Source organism: Xiphophorus hellerii, chromosome 5 (assembly GCF_003331165.1).
Source record: "Xiphophorus hellerii strain 12219 chromosome 5, Xiphophorus_hellerii-4.1, whole genome shotgun sequence".
Lineage (NCBI taxonomy): Eukaryota > Metazoa > Chordata > Actinopteri > Cyprinodontiformes > Poeciliidae > Xiphophorus > Xiphophorus hellerii.
The window spans coordinates 5,881,384-5,904,598 of record NC_045676.1 but is presented as its reverse complement, the minus strand read 5'-3'; the positions used below and the strand labels follow the sequence as shown (position 1 = coordinate 5,904,598).

Sequence of the window (23,215 nt, the reverse complement as noted above, 5' to 3'; positions counted from 1 at the left end):
GATATGGTCAAAATTCTAGCTTGACTTATAATCGCATCAACAGAGTGTAAAAAGATAGTTTCCCCTGCCTGACTACAGGTTTACCAACGATTCCTAGTTCAAAATAGAATTGGCGGCAGCTAAAACTGTGGAACCAGCTCTCAGTTTTAGTCCATGAGGCAGACACCCTGTCTACTTTTAAGACTAGGATTAAAACTTTCCTTTTTGATAAATCTTATAGTTAGACTGGCTTAGGTTACTATTAGGTTGGGTTATTTCTGGAGCTATGCTGCTATGGAATTCAACTGCTGGAGGACATTACCACCACCTGTTTTACAACTTTTTACTCTCTCTACTCTCTGTGTGTTTGCTTCCAAAGGCTCTGTCTTCTCCTTTTCTTTCCCAATGAATGTACTCATGGCCCAGTGCTTCCATGTTTTCTGGGTTCCCCCTTCACTTCCAGTCAGTGAAGGCAGATGGCTGCTTATCCATAGCTTATTTATAGAATGTGGGATTGCTGCAAAGTCAATTAGACAGTTCAATTCAAAACAACTTATTATTAACTGGCATTTTATAACCAACTTTGTCTCATTGTATTGTATTATAGCTGGATTAACTGAACCATAGTTTACTCCTATTGTAGGATGAATTGTATCAGAATGAACTGAATCAATATGGACTGAATTTATTTGTGAATTTGGTGTCGGGAAAAATGCTTACTCAACAGATTTGTTTTACTTCTGCTGTTTTTGTCTCATTTCAATGTTTTAAACTTTTACATAAAATTTAATTTCAAACCTGCCTGATCACCTGAGTAAATACAAAATTGATTCAAGAACACATAAGAAAAAGTCACAGACAACTATAATTCTGGAAGGGTCTACCAACTTATTTCAATGGCTTTGGGACCCAATGGAACCACACTAAGAGTCATTATTCACAAAAGGGAAAAACATGAAACAGTGGAAAAGCTTTCCAGGAGTTGCTGGCCTAACAGAACTACTCCAAGAATGCATTGATCACTCATAATAGAAATCTGGACAACATGGAAAGCACTGTAGCCATCACTTCTCTCAGGTAAGGCCACTGTTAATGTAACAATAATAAGAAGGAGAGAGGAGGCAAAATTCTGTGATAAAAAAGTGAGACTTTCTGGAAGATTCTTGTCCTGCTACATCTGGTGTAACACTTTGGAAAAAAACCCCATTCTGACAGTCAAATATGTTGGAGTTTTGGGATCTTGATGTTTTGCTGTAACTAATGGAACCGAGAACTCTGATCTATTCTCAACAATTCACAGGGAGAGTCTCCAGCCATCAGATTCAGGACAATAATTCAACACAAACCAGGAAGTCCACATCTGAATGACTTAAGCATTTGAAAAACCCAAAAATATTCATTTAAAAAAATCTGCAACAAAAAGGAATAAAAATGTCTCCACAGTGATGTGAACCACTTATTACCACTTCTCATAAACACTCAATGGCAGCTGTTGCTGGCAAGGCTGGCAGAACCACTTACTTGATTTAGGAGGAAATAACTTTTTCTCACAAGGCGAGGTTGCTTTGGAAAGCTTTTTACCCCTTAGAAAATTAAATCATCCTTTTAAAACTACTTTTTGTATTTACTCAGGTTTCTATGTCTAACAATAAATTGTGTTTGGTGATATGAAACATTTATGTGTGACAAAAAGGAAATTTAACTAATCTTTTTCACAGCCCTTGAATTAGATAGAAAATGGACTTGTTTTGTGCTGTAAAGTCCCTTGAGACATCTTGTCTTGTGTTTTGATGCAATATAAGTACAACTGAAATGAACTAAACTGCATTGCTTTGACAATGACACATCAACCAGTAAAATAGATATCATTAAGGACAAGGCGTGTCAATTGTGAAAGAAGTAGTCACAGTAAAGCTAAAGCAACTGAGAGTCCCAGGCGAGAATCACGTTTCCACCAGGGGAACGTAAAGCGGCCATGATGAACTGGGCACCAAGAACAAAGAAGAATCTGTTAAGAAAGAGGAGAAAAACGGCATTCCCCCATACCTCCATCGTTCCATCTTTAAAACATTAGGGTTTTAGTATCGTGGTTTTTTTGCCTCAAGGCCAGAGCAGTGCCACCACTGATGGAACATTTCAAACTTACATGAGACAATTTAAAAAAACCACAAATAGCTACAAAATATAACTATGAAACGTGTCTTACAAAAAATGTGGATCTAATTGCAACTAAAGCCCCTCAGCAAAAAGCACAGCTGGAGATGAAGTATAACTAACATTGCTGTAAATCTAAATCCATTTATGCATATGGCATAAAACACTAAACTGATTTGATTCTCTAAAGGTTTACTTATTATGCCTTTGGTGCTTTTGGATTTGACTAGCTGCACATTTACTTGTGTGTGAATTCATTCAAAACCAACACTTCTTTTGGTTTAAATCTTTGGATCAAAATGTTCAAAGCAGATGGAAACTGTTAAGTTTTTTTAAGAAACTAATATATTTAAAAGCTTAAATCTGAAAACTTAGAAGGAATAATGAGAACTTGGCTATTTGGTGAGGGCAAGGCCGTACAGTATATGCTTATTTATCCATTAGGAATACGCCAACACTGAATTAGGAGTGGCGCTGCGGGAAACTATTTTTGGCCACGCACAGATGTAAGTGCATCAAATCAAGAGGCAGATTAAGTTGTTCAGCTTCCCTTTTAACTAAAATCACATAACGCATTTAACCTGGACTCAGTAAAAAGATTGGAGGGTTTGACATTTTGAGAGAGGGAGTGTTATTTTATTTGGGTTTTTTTTTAAAAGAAGCTCTGGTGTGTGTTAAACGTATGAAAGGTCAAATGATTCACTGAAGGCTTGGATGTTTGTTCACGGCATCAAATCAGCGGCAGTCATCTTTCTGATGTGGCGAAATCATTGTGAGACATACAGATGAAAACACAAAGATCGAGCCGTCGCTGAGGTTTCCGCTGCTTCGTTCCCATCTTCAACAAGATTTCTTTCTTAAAGCGGTTTCAAAATGTGACCGTTATAATGATGAATTCACACAAATTTTTCGTATTCCTTATTGCTCGTGGTACCTGGGTCGAGGGATGGAACACAGATGAAGCGATTAGCACCCGTTCCTGCACATTAGATGATTCTGGCTGTGACTACGCCTGTCTTTCTGTGTGGACTGGGAGTTTCCTGTGTCCCTGCATGTCGGTGTGCGTGGGTGAATGTCTGCCTGTAATGGCCATGTGGTGAAATGGAGACCTATCCAGGGTGTACACTGGCTCATATCCAATGTCAGCTGAGACAGAATCCAGGCTCGGCAAGAAGAAAGGGGGAGGAGGTAATTATTTGGCAGTTACCTTAGTTTAGGGTTATGACCAGCATAACTGTAACACCCTTAATCTTTTCCAGATGAAGTTTAGTTTTAAGTGAAGTACTGATTAAGTATCCTTCAAATGTGTTTCATTTTGTTTCACGTTTATAGTCAGATCAGTAGCATGTAGTCATTTACAGCGTTCTGTGTTAACATTTCTGTTTGAGTTTTCATCTCAGACACAGCAACATAAGTAACCATAAAATTCCTTTTCTTCCCTAATGCACAACATGACTCTAAGCAGGAGAAGTGTGGGAAATGGAGAAGGAGCACACTAACACTGATAGGAATGCTAATCTTTTTTCCAAAGGGCTGAAATGTAGATGATTTCCCAACTATGCTTTGCTTTTGCAGCCTCACATCCCTGGAGTTAAAATCCACTAAATCAGGAAACAAAGTTTAATGTTTCCTCTTTCAGTTTTATTCAATCATAGCACAACTCAAAGCGCATATGTAAGATGATTCAATGTTTTAAAATATCTTTCACTAAAGCAAACCATCTAGAACATGAAGCATTTTAAAATAAGCAATTTTGTGTTTTTCTAGTGAGGATTTGATCCGTCTTTGTGGAGAACCCAAATTAGACCATAAGCTCTGCTGTCACATTTTCAGTGAAGGGCAGAAAGGAAAGACAATGAAGGGAGGACATGTATGAAAGAATGGGATGAGGGAAACAAGAGGTACGAAAGAGGAAGATAAGGGACAAAAAAAGGGACAAACACAAGGGATAGACCTGGGGTTTTTACACAACGAAGGACAGAAAGGTAGAACACCAAAGGAAAAAAAGAACTAAGGAAGGGAAGGACAACTGGAAAGACAGAGGGAAACATAAAAAAATGGAAAGAAAAAAAATAATGTCACAAAGAAGGAGGGAAAGAAATAAGAAAATGATAAAAAAAAAGCAAAAAAGGGTCACAAGTAAGGAAGATTGAAATGATACAAGGATGAAATAAGGGAAAAAAAGAAGGATGGGCAAAAGCGAAGGAAGGTGAAGCAAGAGAGGAAGCAAGGACACAAAAAAAGGAAGATAGAACACAAGATTTAGGTAACTGGGTAGGAATTATAAAGACAAATATTTTCTATACTATATATTGTATTTTTTCCATACTTTCAAAGAGATGAAATCAAATCCCATAATTTCCCAGATTGCGGACCACACTGGAAGTCTTCAGAGATTTTAGAGTGTAAGCAAAGTGAAAATTTTGCACACTAAATCTTCAACAAACGTTGAGTAGGGAGGATTGAAGTGTTTGGTTGCTCTCAGATTTAATGTGGATTTTCTCTAATCCCCACACAGTCAAATGTATCAATCCAAATTCAAACATATTTATACAAACATCCCCACTAAGTTTTGGTTAAGTGACGCTCAGCATGTTAAAAAGTAACTTGACATTTCTTGTAGCCATTAGCATGCTCCCGCCATAATTCTAATTGGATGTTTGATCACTGTTTTTGTCTAAAAATGGTAGCGCTTATATAAACTGGCTGGTTTCCTGACATGGTGTTTTAGGCATGGTTTGCAAATTATAAACTGAGGTTAGAGCCATTCCAGCAGCTAATGTTGTGTTACCCTGGTTTATCCATTAAAGAGCAAGCTTTGATGAGTATCTGGGTACAATCTCAATTGAAACACTCATTGTTCTTGATATTTCAAACGTATAGCTGTTGATTTGAGGTGAAAATGAAGAATTATTTAGGCAGAAACGAGAACCTCAACATGATGCTTGGGAGAAGGTCTAACTTTTTTCCTTTAAGTCCTCAGTAGCTTTTTTTTTTTTTTTATTAAGATAGAATTAGGCTCAGTCTAAAGCAGTGTAAAAACATTTCACCACCACATGTAAGCAAAATAGTTTTTACAGGACACATCCATTAATGTCTGAGGTGTCCAGGTGACCAACCTGTGTATGTGATGGTGGGAGGCCTTTCCGTCCATACACTCCAACCAGTGCATCTTTCTGGACTGATATGTTGAATTTCAAGAACTGTGGCTGGTCAATATATAGCTGGGACCTCCAAAACACACCTTGGATAGGAAACAAACAATGAGGAAAAGTCATTTAACTGTGATTCACGTATCAAACAAACTGTGCAGACAGTATTTAAATGAACAAAATATTGAGAAAAGAGTTGTAAAAAGCAATGATACTCTTAATAGTTTAATTATCACAGAATTAGATTTTTTTCTTATTTGCATTTTTTGTTGGGAGTAATTTTTCAAGCTTTGCAATCCATTTGTTCAGTGTGACCCATAAATTCAATTAATTAGCATGAGGCAGAATAACAGGGCCACAGCTATTATTTCTCACTAGTGTTGGGTAGGTTTCTTTAAAAATGTTACAAGTTACAATTTACTAGTTAATAGTTTCAACTACTTTATCAAAGTAATGTTACTAATTTCATGAAGTTACATTTGAACTTTTCTAAATTTGAATCAATCTTTTTGACTATATTTCAATGTTAAATCATAATCTCTCAGTACAAATGGTTAAAATCAGGTACTCAGAGAGATCAAATTCTCCCACGTTGGAAAGGAAAGAGCTTCTATCTCGATCTGATTCTGAAGTCATTATTAGATCAGTGTGTCGTCACGGCATGAGGTCAACCTCAAGTCCCCACAGTGAGAACTCCAGGGGAGTGGAAAGGCAACAAACTTTGTTTACAAAACTTACAGCAGGTAATTCAATTTAATGCAATTTGTGATGGTGGAGAACTTCAGAGGTAGTTCTAATTATAAATTTGCTATAACAGCTGTAATGAATCACACATACGTTGAGGTTTTAATTAAATAACACAACTGAATGTAACTAGTTAGATGTTTATCACTGATAAGTGATAACCGACTAGAAGAATGGAAAATTAAGCTGCTGTCACATTTTTAAATTAAGAGAATTTTGTCTTGTGATGATTTTGTAGTATGCGTCACTTTAAGGCGTTGCCGTACAGTACGGTGTGTCAGTGTGTATACTGAGACTTATGGGATGGAAGTCACAGTATTCTGCTACGTCATGACCGGGTACATTACTCTTCCATAAAGTACACATCTCATTTTGGGTCTTGTTTTTTCCATGGTAAAGGTTCTACTGACCGTCTGGCAATGACAAAACTTTTTCAAATAGCTATTGGTCCAACAGACTGATTCAGATATACAGAACCTGCATCAGTCACACTGCAGAAACACTGATGGCTATATGTGACAGATTTCCAGTCCATGTGTGCTTCTGTGAAAACTAACCTGGTGGGACGTCTTGTATGACTCGCTTCCCCACGTCTGACTCTCCCGTATCTATGGTGTTGTTTTCTAGAAGAAACATCTTGCCTGCAAAGTCAAAAACACACCCAGCTGAGAACCTGTTTAAAGCAGATATGAAGAAATTTAATGTAAAGCATATAGAGGCAGCAGTTCTGGCTCTTTCAAACTTCAGACATGTGGATGGAAAAAGTGATCTACAAAGCAACACAGCATATTCAGCCCATCAGGGAAAGTGATTGTAAAAATGTGATTACCCAATTCTCATAGAGAGTCTTTAAACTTTTATGTGAACCAATAAAATTAGTGTAATACGCTTGGATGTTTCATCGCTAGTTTTTTTCTTTTATTTTGACCAATTCAATTAAGATGTGAATTCTAATAATTACAGAAGAAACACAGCAAAAGGGAATATGGTAACAATTATCCTTCTGCATAAAAAAGCTCACATTCTGAGTCTCTTTTATATTTAGTAGAAGAAAACCGCTCCAAATGTATTTTAATTTAATCCAGTCCTTCTAATATATACTCAACTGCCCTTTATTAGGTAAACCTTGCTGATATTTAGTTAACCCCTCCTGTGCTTCAGAACTGCCTTAATTCTGGCACATTTTTCAAAATTATGCAAGAAACAGTGGTTGGAGATTTGATCTTTATAATATGGTACCTTATCCTGCTGGAAGTAGGCATCAGGAGATAGGTACGGATGGACATAATCAGCAGATGTCAAGTTGAGGTATTTTATTTATTTTTTTTAGAGCTCATCTCTTGTACCAAGGAAATATCCTGGACACCTTTATGACGCCAGCAATTGATACAAAGCAGAATTGAGCGATGTTTTTATGCTGTTTATGCCAAATTCTGGCCCTACTGTCTGAATGTCTCATCTGAATTGAGATTCATAGGACCATGAACCACTTTTCCAAACCGCTACTGTTACTTGTTTCTTAGTTAACAGTTGTGGCCCCTGGTGTGGTCTTCTACCACGCTACCCCATCTGCTTTTAGGTTTGACAGGTTGTGCATTCAGAAATGTTTTAATACCTTCTAACAGACCTGGACCACTGTTGAGTTTGTGTTATTTTGAACCAGTCTGTCCCTTTTATCCACAACAGTTTCTCACTGGACATGATCTAATTTCTGACCTGTGTTCTGTAAACCTGAGAGTAGATATACTTTATCTTCAGATCAAGTTATCTTCACCACTTCTAGACATTAAAATGCTTATTTCACTTATTTGTTGTTTTTGTTAACATTTAATCAAACAGGCAAAGCTAATAAATGTATAATCCAGTCATATTGTCACTTTAGGATTCAAGTACCTAGCGTCAAACTGAGTGCTGATTATCACTCAAAACAATCAAAGTCATCTGATTTTATAATGGCAACTGGTGTAAGATGGCAACAGCAATTACATTCTGTAATTGACAGCAATCCCTCCTGCTCAGTAAGCATGTGGCGACTGTGGAGAGAAACCATTCTCTTTTAACTGGAACAATTAAACGCATTGATCTGGCTGAAAAGATCACAGCTGTTCCATCATTACTAATTAAAAATGAGTAAAATTACAACACAACAGGCAGATGTTTTTCCAAATAAACCTCTGGTGAAATTTTTTTTTTAGTTCATGTCAAAGGTTTTGTCTTTTATATAGTTCAAATGAAAACGTTGATTAGTCTCCCTGTCTGAACAAAGAGGAAGCCGTTTAAATTCAGCTGGACTCACCATTGTCTGTAGAGAGTACAAAGGTGTTGGGAGTTGTGTCTCTTCCTCCTCCTCCGTTTTCAAACGCTCCATAGCTCTCACTCTCCTGAAGCTGCCAGTTCAAACCGAACAAGTGCATAGCTGCAGAGGTGAAGCAAAACAAAAGAGTTAAGCAGAGGGAGGGCCAGACAGGACAGTGGAGGGTAATACAATCAAAGGCCAAAAGAGAAACAGAGAGATGGGTTGAAGAGAGGAACAAAATGATTGCAAAGGGAGAACAGTGTAGAGAGGAAATGGAACGATAAGAACAAAAAGGGAGAAAAGTGATTCTGTACCCATCAGATTGAACAGAACCATCCACACCAGCAAGGTCTATTTCCGTTCAATCATACACATCTCACTTCCAACTAGGATTCCCTTCTGCAGAACATTATGTATGATGAATTCTGCTGTCCGCTGATGAAGAGTCGACCCAGTGTGGCATTTAAGAAAAAGCAGCAGCAGGGAGGGGCTTTGTTGTTCTGCTATGCCTTGTCAGTCCAGCAGTATTAAACAATGAATTTCTATTCTCTCTTGTCTATGTTTACATGCTTTTGTTCATATTATTAAGAAAGCTCAACATTACCAGTCTAGTTCTATTGGACTGATAATGACAATAACCTTTAGAATGTAGAAATTGGACCTGCATGGGTTTATTTTTTCGTAATAATTAGTTGACCTGCCTTCTTACATGCACAATGAACCCAGATTAAAAAAAACAACTCTTGTCAAAGTTTCCACCACATGTAGAGAAATATTAGCAATGTTATGAAATTTAAAGACGAGTCACTGGAGAGTCTCTGCCTCCCCTGTTCCTTCGGAAACACATTTGTTATCTCACTTTCTGTGCTGAAGTGCTAAGAAAAAAAAACTGTTATCAACTATTATCTGATCAGTTTGAAAAATGATTTATAATTTTTAATCCATCACTTGGTTTGCCTTTTTCTATAAGTCTTTTCCTTTACTTACATTCAAGGTGCAAAGAAAGTGACCTTTTAGGCTTTTTTTTTTTTTTTGCATAATCAAGTAATAAAGTGTAAGAAAAGAAAATTGGAGCTGAAAAGAAGAAAAGGTGCACTTTCCTTTTACTAGGTCTGTTTATGTTGTACAGAGTGCTGTCCAACTAAGACCTGCTTCATTAAGTCTGAAAATACTGGCCTAAATACTTTTCTTTTAATATATTGCATATTTTTAGTGCATCCTGTGTTGACCTTGAACTACCCTTCTGGCCACAACGTGGCCACATGATGAACAGAGTCGCTTGTTTCTTTTTCTGTTTCACTCTATGCATTGCATGTTACCTTTCTGCCCTTTGTAAGCTTTATCACTACTCTTCAAAGGACATACCCAGAAAAGGTTGGAACGATAATTAAGCTTTAGACAGTGTCAATTTATCTTAGAAGTTAATTGCTCCATGTGCACTAAGAGAATTGCTCTGCTCAAAGGTAGCTGTAGCGCACACAACCAACCGACTTTCTCAGGCGTTTGCTGAAGTCACTGAAAGTAGCACCATTGTATACAGCATTGCAACAGATGGTTCTAATATAAAGCAACAATAATGGCTGAAAATAACTGTGTCTCCCATTCAGGCAAGATTAAATGAGACAGAAACACACGTTGTCCATCTGGAAGAAACTTCCGACTGAGTTCCCCCTGATGTGCAGTTGAAAACCAAGTGAGTGCAAGAGATGTGCAATGGCATCCCTGTTCTTGAAAATAAAAAGAACTAATGTGAGACTGACAGGCCTGACCAAAACCATCACACTGACGGGACACTACTGAACACTACAGAAAAGATTTGAAAGGAGGGGTTAAATATGTGAGGGCTGTTAAGAGTAAAGTGACACATATTGGCCACTAATTGTGTTTGTTTCAAGGTACCAGCTCTGTTTTTCTCAGGTCCTAGAAAAGAAGGCTGCTTTCAATTCAGAGAGGTGCCATGTGCAAGAATGCAGTGTGTAACTCAGCATATACTGAATTACAATAGTTAGCAGGAACTGCTCTCTGATGCTAAAGCTGTTGTTACACTGCATCCTTTCTTGCTTCTTCTATTTTTCTGGAGTTGTAAAAAGTGTGTTGCATAGGTGTAAATGTGAGGAAATAAAGGTATACAGATAAACCATGCTGGGCAAAGTGCACAATAACTTTGCCTGTTTTTAAAGCAGTGAATGGTTCATGTTATAAGCAACAATCCTTTATTTCCACAATCTCTGCATGCTTTGTAAGCAGACAAGGCCTGTGATCTTGAAGGATTGACTTGTATGATGTGAAAAGACCAAGTGATCCTTAATGTGGGTGGTTGTGTTTGCATGTTTACTGGAAATACGATCTGAAAGGAGATAAATCGTACACGGCATAACACCGTGTATGATTAAAAAGCAATTAACTGTATCAATCATTTCCTATAGTGTAGGTCTGGAAGGTTAACATAAACATTTGTCATTTTAAAATATCAAGCTGGTGTACAGAATCAGCTCAGTCACAGCAGCATCAGCTCTTCCTTACAGAGACAAGGTGCCTCGCTGGCTGCTCTGAGGTACTCCAACTTCGGAAATATATTCTGACTCTTTTCTTGAACAGGACAGAACCGTGAAGCAAAAGCAAATCAGTTTGGCTTTGATCGTGGGGTGTTGAAAGGGGAGCCGATTCCACATGAGAACATTAGCAAAGACAGTAACCGTTGTGAATCCTCAGTGTTATTCCAAATTCACTTTTTCCCTCATTGCACTAAAGTCCTGCAGCTCCAGGTAGCTTTAACCCTTCGCAGGTGAGGGCAGGAGCAGAGAGCCATGGGAGAGTGTTTGGTAATAAACAGAGACTTGTGTGTGTGTGTGTGTGTGTGTGTGCGTGTGTGTGTTTGTTTGAGAGGGAGGAAATAAGAGGATTACTGGCCATGGTAACTGTCATACTAGATTGTAACCAATGGAGCCCTTTTTTTAAAGCACATTTTCAGATTAAATTTCTGCTTAGTTAAATTTACATACGGATTCAAATGAATAAATAACCAACAGGTTCATGAATGCTCCCAGTAAATTAAAAAATGTTGAATATGTTGCCATTTGTTTCTAATGGATGAACAAATGAATGAATGAATGAATGAATGAACAAACAAATCATTTATAATAGTTGTAATACACAACTATTTCTAATGATGATGTAATGCCCATCATCATTAGAAAAAGCGCCACCTATCTCTCCTTTAAGCATGGTTGGTCAGTAATCACACAACCTTTGGTACCTTTTAGGAACTTCTTGTTTCAGTTACTTTTACTTTGTCATGACAGATATCATTCAGTAAACTGTTAAAAAACGGTAGCACTTTGATGTAGGTATCTTTAAATGGGGACACTATGGATGGGCTTTTAGCATATCGTTCATCATTTATCTTGAAACATTTCTTGTCATGAGAATTTTGTTTAATCGTTGTTAATGTAAAAAAATGGACTAAAATGTTGTTTGTGTTCTTTTCCACAAGAATATCAATAAAGACCACTGAATTTGAAAATATGATTAAATAAGAGGTCTGAAAATAAGAAAATAAAAGGTTGGTTTATATTAACTTATGGATAAATTGTTGCCACTTCTTTCTTAGATTTTTTTATATTGTTTATTTCCTTTAAACTCTTCTTCTAGTTTTTTTAAAAGTCTGTTTGACTGTGAACACAACAGTTTGACCTCAGTCACATGAAATAAGTCTAGATTTTGCTATAATTGTTTTTTTTCTTGGGATATAACTAAACTTATGTGCAGTTTAGTTATATAGATCACACGTTTTTATGTATGTGAATAAACTTATGTCAAATAGGCCCATTTTTCAAGGGTGGATGGATGGATGGGTGGATAATTTACTATCTGAAATTACTTGATGATTTATTAAACTTCCACTCTTGTCCATTTTCAACATAAAACAGCTGTTTACTGTTGAGAAAGAACAAATTAATTGAATAAGCCAGTTACTCAGAATAAAGGGGATACATGAACTCAAATACACCTTTTACAGAGGCCTCTGGGAAGACACACACATATACACACACTGCATAAACCACAGACAAAAGCAGCTATAAAAAATATGAATCAAATGTTGTCATTATGTCAATTTGCCTCGACCAGAGGCTCTGTCTCTTTTTTTAGTCTCCCATTTTTCTCCCTCTTTGTGTGTGCGTGTGTTGGGGTGGGTGTGTGCGTGTGTGTGTTTTTGAGCTGAATGCATGTGCCAATCAAAATGTTCACCCCCCCCTCAAGAGCATAACTTGTTCTTTGTGTTTGTGTTCATGTGCGTGGTTTTAAATCTCTCACCTGTTCTCTTGTGTCTCTGTAGTGTACGGATAGCTGCATAAATCTGTTTTTACATGAGTGTGTTCACCAGTGTGTGAAACAGATATGTGTGTGTTGGTGTGTCAAGAGTGTGTGCATCTGTCAACCATAAAATCCCAGGAAAGCCTCAACAGATGCTTTCAATAGAAAAAAAAATAACAATGCTGCACGAGGGAGCCTAAAACACACCCAACGATATAACTGATGAAATACGGACACATTTGCTTCACATCCAGACATACACATTAAGAGACACCCCCCCCCCCCCCCCCCCCCCCCCCCCCCTCCCACACACACACACACACACAGACCCCAGCCTAAGGCAAGAGATTTTTAAGTTCAAGGACCATCTGAGCGGCGATCATAATTGGTTTGGTTCATTCTGGGAATCAATGACCTTTAAAATAAATACCACTTTTATCTCTCTTTGACTCATTTTATTTTGATCCTTCAAGTCTGTCTCACAAACGAGCTAAAACGACCCAAAACTTCCTGACCATTTAAAGCAATGAACAGGAAGAGATCAATTCTTTTCCTTATTTTGAATTCCTGGATTTCTGTTGAGTCTTTTTTTCATTTTTGGCTGGAACCTACACATTATTATCAAGCTTCAAAATCCCAATTGCAAGAGTAAAAGAGAAACAATAAAAACACACAATCAATTAAAATCATCTGAATCAAAAGTAGAAATGTTTTTGAGATGAATTAGCTGCAGTAATTACTGAGGAAACTTCATATTATTAGACATCACAATTCAGTCCCAACCTAATAGCGACTACAGCCACCCAGACTCAACTGTTGAAAAGGCTGAAATATCAATGCTGCACCAGCAAATGTCAGTTATATAAATTTAAAGACTCTTCAAAATTTAATGGAAGAACTTTGTTTCATTGCCACAGGCAGACAAGACATCATGTGAAAATAATGTTGCTGCATCACTTTTCAATGAATTTAATACTGCAGCAACTGCCATGTGAGTACCGCATAGGTAAACTGCAGAGAATATCCAAAAAAAAGTCTCCCCTTTGTTATTTTGACATTTAGTACACATGTAAATAATTTGTGTGCATCTGAATTTTAGGCTTTAACTGTATTTTGATAAGTAGGAAGTAATCTTCTCTGCCCAACATATTAGCCTAGAACACTACACTAAGAAGAAAGGCCATGACAAAAGAAAACGGGAAGATACCACAGAGGAAAAGCGAGATCCTGGATGTTTGTTTGGTTTCACAGCACAAAGTAACAACCAACCACGGCAGCAGGAAGAGAAGATGAATGGTGGAATACAACTGGGGCCTGAGAGGATGAAACTCAAGAGCAGAAGAAAGATGAGGTGGACTTAACAAAGGACAGACAGAATGGGAAATAAGGCTGCGGTTATATAGAGCTTTTCTTGTCTTGTTGACAACTCCAAATGGTTTCACACTCCAGCCCACATTCACACACTCACATATGTCAATTTGCACGCCGTTGGCAGCATGCGGTTCAGTGCTTTGCAAGATAAGCAGATGTGTGCATGCACTGTCCATTCCCTTTATACATTTGTTTGGGTTGCAGTTGTGTGTTTTGTATTAGGAAGAAGACTGTGTTTCATCTTACCTATGCAGTAGCAGAGCAGAACAGAGAGAAGTACAGACAGACCAACTGCACTGAGGGCTGTACACCTGAGGACATACAAGGAAGAACAAGATTAATGTCAAACTCTCACCTCCTGTAAGAAAGATATAAAGGTTATGGCACCATGACTATGACTGGAATTATGGCAGAATTTTATGTATCATAAACAGGATTAGAAATTTTTATTATAGTTTACATGTCTCATGAAAATAGGTTTTGTTAAAACAAAACAAGACTAGAACTTCTCAAAGATTCTGGTCTGTTGTGTTAACAGTAAAACCTGCTATTATTACAACATGAAGACAACAAAATATTAAAAACAACTCACTGAAAAGTACTAATCAGAAAATGGGTTAGAAAAAAATCCAGGCTTTGGCTAAGCCACACCAAAACCTCATTTTGGTAGATTAGAGGTATTCAGATGTGGTCTCCCAACTATGCCCTTGTAGAAAGGGCAAATTGTGGGCAAACTGCACCTAACCACAGTTTGATTAGTTTTAAGGTCTTGTATTCAAGGCTGGCCAATATCCTGCAGGATGTTCCGATGTTTCTTTTCCACATATGGGCAGATTGGTTTGTGTTCAGTTTTCTGGAACCAACTCAGTGATGGTATAAGCCAATCCCAGCTGGGTGCTGCGTGCAAGCAATTTGATTGGCAGCAAACGGCATTTGTTGATTGGCCCGTAGATTTACGTCAACAACAAAATCTCAACCACCAGATTTAATATGTGACGAGACCATATTAGTTGGCAAGATGGCAAGCTGCAAATCAATAACTCCATAGTCAAACTTTGAGCTTCAAACCTTTTATTAATTAAAGGTCATATACAGCATAAACTAGACAGGCCAAAGCACAACAAATATACCAAGAGGTTTCAGAGAAGCTGGCCGTCCAAGAATGGAACGTCGACCACATCTTCTTTGAGACACTCTACGTATCTGTCCATATTCACACCCACACTGTGATGAACATGATGCCAATGGAGAAACCCAACTAGGCTAGATCCAAACCATGTTAATGCGCTAGAGTGAAACTCGACAATGGAGAGGAGGCTTAATATTATTTCTGCTAGAGAATTTGGATGATGTATTTTCTGGCAAGACAACAAAACTCAAGCATATAGCAAAAGCAGCACAGAAGTAGTTCAAAGACAACAGAGCAACTCTTCTAGAGTGGCCAACTCAAAGCCCAGATGTCAGTCCTATTGAGAATTTGTGAACGGAGCTGAAAAGAGCTGATTCATGAGCAGTCTGACACTGCTGTGATTACAGCAAAAGATCCATCCACCAAACGCTGACCTTAAGGGGCTAAATGTATTCTTAGTCATTTACTTTACCCTCTCTATACTGATAGGGGGTAAAGTATTGTCCAAGAGTCAAGAGATTTTCAGACTTAATCTCTTGTCTCTTGGACAATAATCTTTTCACCAAAAGTAAAATTACCCAAAGTGGGTTCCTTGTTCCAACAGTGCTTCAATTTATTTGAATGTATTTCATTTAACAGACATTAGGCAAAGAAACAAATTATGAACCAGAATAAAAACATTTATTCCAACTATTTATTCATTTTTACTGTTGAAACAGAGTCCAATATGAAGCATTCACAGCTACCAATATAGTCAGACAAATGCAATGTTGCAAATTCTGCAAAACCAGGAGTGCATAAAACCACTAGGGCCAATGAAAAGACTGAAGGACTGAACGGGAGACATGAGCTCAAGGTGCATGAGCTGCTCTTCATTCAGCAACATAAAAGGATTTCTGAGGAATGTTGGAAAGACAGGCCAGGGTGACTGTTTATTTGAACTGAACTGGCTTTTTTCTTACAAACTGAACAACTTGAAGAGATGTAAAAAACAAGAAGAAACAAATTAACATTTCATCTTACCTCCACGAACAGTACTTGGAGGATTTCTTGAACTTAAAGGCAGAACGGGACAGGGTATTCCTTGGCAATGGCCTGGTGGGAGGTGAGTAAACGGAGCCTGTAGCCATGGTGTAGCCAGGAGTAGCTGTGGAGAAGAGAGGAGTGGTGCCTGTACCTGTTTTAAAGAGGAAGTGCCTGAAAGGAGAGAGGAGAGAAAAAGAGACTTTAGTCTTTAATAGTTGCATCAACGTTTGTGTCTGAAAACAATAGAATCTGTAAACTACTGCTTAATTATTTTGCACCACCACCTTATGGCAATGCAAGGTTACCAACTGTTATTCTTAACTACAAGGAATTCAGTTTCGATGAGGTCGTTTCCTGTGGGGAATGTGTCATACTTTTCTACACGGCTCTGAAAGTTCTTGGGGCTAAAAACCAAAAAGTGTTACTGGAGCTGATGATAGCCTCAAGTTAGCAGTTAGACTCAAGAGTCTAAAAAATATATGTCAAAACTGAGAATTTAATAAAAGTGTGTTTTTCAAAGAATATGGAAGTCCAGGACCAAACTGGACACAATGCAGCAGGATTTTTTTATACAATCCTTTTAAGAAATTCTTGGCGTCGGCAGTAAATGCTTCGTAACTTCACTGGGTAGATTCTAAGCTATGGAAGATGACTGTTAGCAGGTCTTGGTTCAATTATATATGGTGCCCCTACTTAAAATGTCCATGTTCAGCAGCTCATTCTCACTCAAAGCACACATCGTTTTTAGTGCCAATATAACTTAAATTACAGCATCTGGCCATAACGTCCACAACCTTTGTTAACGTTTCCAAACAAGCAACCCCTCCCAGCTCCAAAATAAGATCCCATGTATGGAATGAAGTTCCTTATGACACTGAAAAGCTACAACTAATCCTGACAACACGCAGTTAAAAATATATACTTTCCTCATCAATTTTCCAAAGAGGAAAATATGTCTAACAAAATCTAAACTGTATTTTTAGGTTAAATTTAAGTTTAACGTAAAATTGGTAGACATCTAAATTGTGCTTTGCACAATTAATAGTTGTGCATATTTAACAAACACAAAAAAGAATAATTATAGGTTGTTGTGTCCAGAAATTAAATTTGTCAAAGTGTGCCCAAGCTTCATTCTTGCTGAGCTCACAGCTACAAAGATGTTATGTCCACCAAGGCTACTTTTTGGAAAATATTAATAGGAGTTGCTGAAATTTTTTTTCTTCCACTTACGATGATTTGATGGTTTGTTATGTTATTTAATTTCCCTCTGGGGAAATTACAATACAGTATTTTTGAATTTGAATTTAACATATACAAATAGTACTGCTATTCAAAGCTAAACTTGGCAAAAACATTATCTTCTATTGTGGAGAACAAGTTATTACAATGTTTATTCCATATACTAGTGAGCCAGGTCAGTGAACACAATGAACAGTTAGCAATCCCTGGTTTTCTGACTTGCAGCTTGAACATGGTTAAGTTAATATTGATTTAGTTTTCTTGTGTTCGGAACTTACATTATTTGAAGAACCTTTTATAATCTTGAAATAAAGTTTAACTGTCCTAGAAAGATTTTCTTGACATTTGCTCATTTGAATCTTTTAGCAAAAGTCAAAGTTTGCAAAGTACAAACACAAGTCAGCTTCATCTTGATAGCCAAGAGGCAATTGTACAGATAAAAATAAATGTTTTTTCTTATCTACTCAGAGCAAATAGGTCAATATGTCTTTATTTTCCCTTCTTTACATTTTACAACAGCTGCCACTGGAACAGGTTAGGTGGAATACACACATTTATTATTACATATTTTGTTTTGCGCAGTGAGAAATCAATAGATTCCCTAGTAAATATTTACAAAAGGAAACCCAGATTATAACATTTTGACTTGTTAGTGTATCAGTGTCACTGTGTTCAACTAAAAACTAATGTTTAGCCTCTTAAATAAATGAAAGCTTGCGGAAAGAGTCGAAAGTCCAATCTGACTCAGAGGTCATTCCTAATTTTACTAAACCAGATTTTTGTACTAACTCACCAACGAGACAATAGATTATGTAAAGAATAAATTCATTTTAGGTTCAAGATGAAAGGCAAACAGCTTTTTTCATTCCTGAAAGCCAGACATTACCCAGCTGGAGAAAATTACTGGCACATACATGTATGCCTCCAGCAAATTACCGAGGTCACAATGTCTAATTAATGACAGGACCCTGGCTAACGAGCCTCTATAATTACAATTAGAGTGCTCTCTAACAAGGCTGTGTGATTAACAATTAGAACCTATTATAACAAGGGTCCCTCAATTAATACCTGCCACTAGGCAAGATGTGAAGACAGAGAACAAAAAGGGGATGGGAAAAACAAGAATCCAGGATGTAGGAGGGGAGTGAGTGAATAAGTCTGTTTTGAACCTCCAGCAATTTTTAAGTATTTAATCAAAGGCATAAGATGTACTTTGTTCATTGATCAAATAGCAAGCCACTTCATCAAGGTTTATATTTCACATGATGTGGAGAGCTAAACCTCTGACTGATATTTAATTTTCTTCATGTTGCAATAATGAAAGTGTTACAATATAAGAAAATTTCATTGTCGGTTTAAACAAGCAGACAATTTCATCAGCCAAGAAAATGAAAGACAAACAAGTTCACATTTCATATGGAACAGCTCTGAATGCTGTTTTTTTTTTATTACGAAGCTAAAAGGAAATTATTTTTTCTGCTTACAATTTATGTGATGCAAGTTTTTGGAGAAATGATCGACGACATAATAAGTGTGGACTTAATGTGTTAATCACCAGATATGGGTCACAGAAAACCCAAGAGTGCAGCTGGACTGCTGTGAAAGTTTTAAAATGCTAAAGTGGTTTACTGCTCCTAGGGGCCCTCAGCTCTGCTTCCCCCTATCTGCTAGTTAGTGCTGCTAACAACAATGTCCCTGCTGTGAGTCAGGCCCTGTCCGGATACTTTCTGTTAATTACAACTTTGGAACGGGTAAACAAACATCACAGAAACACACTAAAACTAATACAATCTGTCAGCGTTGATACGTTTTTAATCTTTTTTTAAGGTCTTCTCTAAACATCACTTCCATATCTGTCCGTCATGAAGCTCTAATTACCATTGGCTTGAAATCTGGAAAATCTTGACGCCAATAAACCACAATGATGTATGAAAACACAGCTGCAAAAGTAACACACACCGATTAACGTAAAAAAAAACAAAAAAACAGCCTAACCAGGGTGTCTGAAGAGGCACACATGCCGACATGTGATAGCTTATGGTTTGCTATGCTTGGAAAGTTGAGCATGATGAAATGCAGTAAAATGACAATGATTTTCAGCTGTTTCTTCTCATGTTAACAAGGCCACAGAGAAATTTGTCATGCTTAACTGAAAACACAGAAAGAGGAATCTCATTTGTTTTTGAAAACATTTGCAACCAAAGGAAATGAGTTTACACTGAGTCTCATATTCATGAGTAGAAAATGTTTCCTATTTAAACGGAATATACTAAAGTCAGAGATGAAACCTATAGAAACAAGAGAACAGAAGACAGTCAGGTGGAAGAGAGAGTGAGAGGAATACTCTACACTAGAAGTAGTCTGTTAACCTATGATGTCACATTCCAACAATAAACTATGCAAGGTTCCCATAACAATAAATTGATTTGACATAATTAGCTATACATTAGTTTCACATCAGGGCAAAGTTGTGCTGTGGTGAAAGTGGTATGTAAATTTTCCTGTCCCATCTAGTCCAATTTCCATGATGAACTGCAGCTGAAAAACAGCATGAACATTTTTCACGTACAGTACAGTAATACAGAAGTAATTAAAGTCTGCATCAATAAATAGTAGTATTACTGTTTTGAATATCAGTTTCAATATATATAAAGATAAAAAGTAATCATACAAAGCTAAAATTATTCTCATTTAATTTACTTTCTGTTCAACTCTTCTTCCTACAGTAACACTTACCACCTGTTTAAGCAAAGATTCTTACATTAGCCTGCTTATTTTACAGCTGGATAAAATAACTCGTGACTTTAATTGTGACCAAACGTTGTAAATTACCCAAACTAAATAGTTCAAAGCAAAACCTTTTTGCTTTTATTAATTATGCAAACTTTCATAATAGTCCACCAGCTGTGTGTGAAGAGGACTTGGAAGTTGTGAAAGTTAAAAAACAATAAATAAATTGGCTCAAAAAAATTCTGACAACAGTTATATCAGAGTGGAGGAGGCAGGACACACAAAAAGAAACACAAAGCGAGGGCAGAGCTCTCTGTGGAGAACCTGTAACCCTTACAGATTGACAAATTGTTCCACCTTATTTGCTCATTGCCTGGAAAGCTTTTAGCTTATTGAAGAGAAGATGGATACTGTATAAGCATGTCTCTGAAAATATACTTTAGTGAGAGTAAGAAGTCTCTTCAAATAAAGTAACTGGCATAGCAGAGAAAGCTCATATTGTGGGACAAAGAAAAATCATGGATATTTAGCCCCTTTTACAACTGATGGTTTATTTTCATTATAATCTGCTCACAATGTATAATAATATATGTTTTAAGCACTTTGTATTGTGATGCATTAACAGTGAAAAAACTGTTTCTCACATTAACTTGAGAATGACACAAACCATGAACCTTAAAAGTTCCTAAATAACATGAAGCAATAACTTAACATGTCTATGCAGGTTATGATACTATAAGCAATAAATATTTAATTCACGGATACTGGCCAGTCCTACTGCCAACAAACTGATCTGGTGTGCAGATTGTTCAAAAGCAGGCCTGGAAGAACACAAGAGAAAATAAATTAAAGGATAGAGTAAAAAATGTCCTAACAGAAAGAAATAATTGCTCCTGAATTTGAATATATTTGTACCCTATTCCTGTATTTCAGTTTGTCAAATGACATTGAGAGAGAAAAAAAAGAAGATTCTGAATCTTCACAGTCTTATGAATGTTGTCAATTTCCATTCCTACCCAGAAAACTGTGAATAGAAGGTGAAACATTTAATTCAAATTTTTTTGAATCGATAGGAAAAATGCAACCAATCTATTTCTGACCGACGCTGATGTTGGAACACAGAGTATAGAGCCTGTTTTTGTCCGATTGTGAAAATGCGAGTGTATATAATCAGACAGAGTGTGGGGATAATCAAGTGTAAAATGACTGGAACCACAGTCTGTTGAGCTGAGTGAAGCATGTTGTCAACCAGAACTAATCTGATAGGCCTTTAATAACAACAGCCCTTCAAATGCACAAGTCGAGAATCTGCATTTACATTCCATTAGTACTATTTACAAAGGGATGACAACTGAAGCAACACAAGGCGGATTAGAACAATGATGACAATGTATGTGTGTGTGGTAGTTAGCCAAACTGAATCAGTTTGTGTTTCCCTTGAGAAGTCAATGACTGTAACTGCTGCTTGGATTGGAGATGAAATGTAGCTGGCATAAACAACCCTGTGATATTAAGTGATCAACAACTCCCTCTTTATTTGGAATCCTATCCACACATGTATTGTCAGTCAATTTATGCTAGTACTTATTTACCCAAACACCACTAAAAATTAAAAGAAACAGTTTTTTCATCCAGATTGCCAGTTGGCTGTGCAGGCAGAGGAACCAGGTTCTTTACGGTAAATCATGTCATTCCACATTATGTCTCAGCAACTTGATTTAGCTGGACAACAGGTTCGCTGTCTCCTCAATTCCCTAACACCAGAGCAGAGAGAGCTGTGTTTGGAAAGGTTTTAATAAGAGACAGTGACTGAACAATCATTCTTGGATTATAACCCAGAATTATTTTCAGTTCTATTGTATATTAACATACATGGTCACTATATATTATTTGTGTAGCACTGTGAGGAAAGAAGCAATGTTGCCAATGTTGAGGGGTTGTCATTGTTTCTGTTGTACAATGCTTCTTCATGTGAAAACATTTTCTAACTACTTGGGTGATATCCATTCCCATATTAGTTTTAATCCCTAAGCTTAAAGTTAAATATGTTACACAGGTTCTTAGATTTCACTAAGGATTGGAATGGCTGAAAACATTCACCAATTAAAAAAAAGGAAAACTGAGATCTTGCATCTGACAGCTTTAGTGAAAGGACCTCAGTATAACCTTTGACTCAGCTTTCACTCTGTAGTTTCATGCCGAAATTGTAGATCCCCACTGTTTCCTATCCCAATGAAATATTGCCAAGTGAAGTTCTATTGTGTTAAGTTGAAAAATGTTATTCGGGCTTTTATTCCTTGACTTTAAAAAATTCTAATTCATTGTTCAGTGAACAAAACCTCTTTGGATTCCCATCATATTGTTCAGAGGATTCCTGCAAGGCTCCTGACAAACTCCTCTAATTAGTCACATGTCACACCGTTGTTACTTCAGTTGAACTGGCGTTCAATTAACCTCAGAGTCCACTTTAAAATCTTGGTTTTACTTTGTGAGCTTTACAAGCAGCAGAATACTTCAAAGAGCATTAGGATCCATACATCGCTACATGACCTGCTGTGTGTGATTCATATATATCAGCAATCTCTCAAAGAGGAGGCACCTTTTTACAAGCAGAACTAATGGAAAATGGACTGAATTTACATAACGCCTTTACTCAAATTGATCACTCAAAGTACTTTGTACTGGAGCTGCAATAAAAAAAACACACACACAAATGAACACACATTCATAAACTAATATGCAAATTGGTAGGCAATTTGTGATTTAGTGGCTTGCCCAGACGCACGTCAACATATGCCAGGAGGAGGCTGGAATCAAACTTTCTGCTGCAGGCATTCTCAAGGCAAGCCTGTTCCAGCCACCGTTTTCAGTTTATTAGGAAAGCACAGTCCCTACTTGTTTGCGTCTTTACTTTGAAAACTAATAAACAACACATTCAATTAAAAAAACAGCAACATGACAAATAATTATTACAATTATTTTGTGTATTTTGACATTATAAAAGAGGAAAAAGACAAAGGGAATGTGGAAAAGGAGTTTCTTTATTTCTGCTTTAGTGAAATAAAATTGATCAATTTCTTT

General features: G+C 37.0%; 1 protein-coding gene across 11 annotated transcripts in view; it reads right to left on the bottom strand.

Annotated features, from left to right (window-relative positions):
- Positions 1–23,215, bottom strand: part of tenm3 (teneurin transmembrane protein 3) — a 404,304-nt gene that overhangs the window by 216,861 nt on the left and 164,228 nt on the right. For all 11 annotated transcript variants that reach the window (XM_032562228.1, XM_032562226.1, XM_032562229.1 and 8 more), the window contains 5 exons: positions 16,163–16,336; positions 14,257–14,321; positions 8,326–8,445; positions 6,587–6,670; positions 5,253–5,377 (listed from right to left, as the gene is read on the bottom strand). In XM_032562228.1, coding sequence (XP_032418119.1) covers positions 5,253–5,377; positions 6,587–6,670; positions 8,326–8,445; positions 14,257–14,321; positions 16,163–16,336 — 568 coding nt within the window. The remainder of the gene's footprint in view (positions 1–5,252; positions 5,378–6,586; positions 6,671–8,325; positions 8,446–14,256; positions 14,322–16,162; positions 16,337–23,215) is intronic.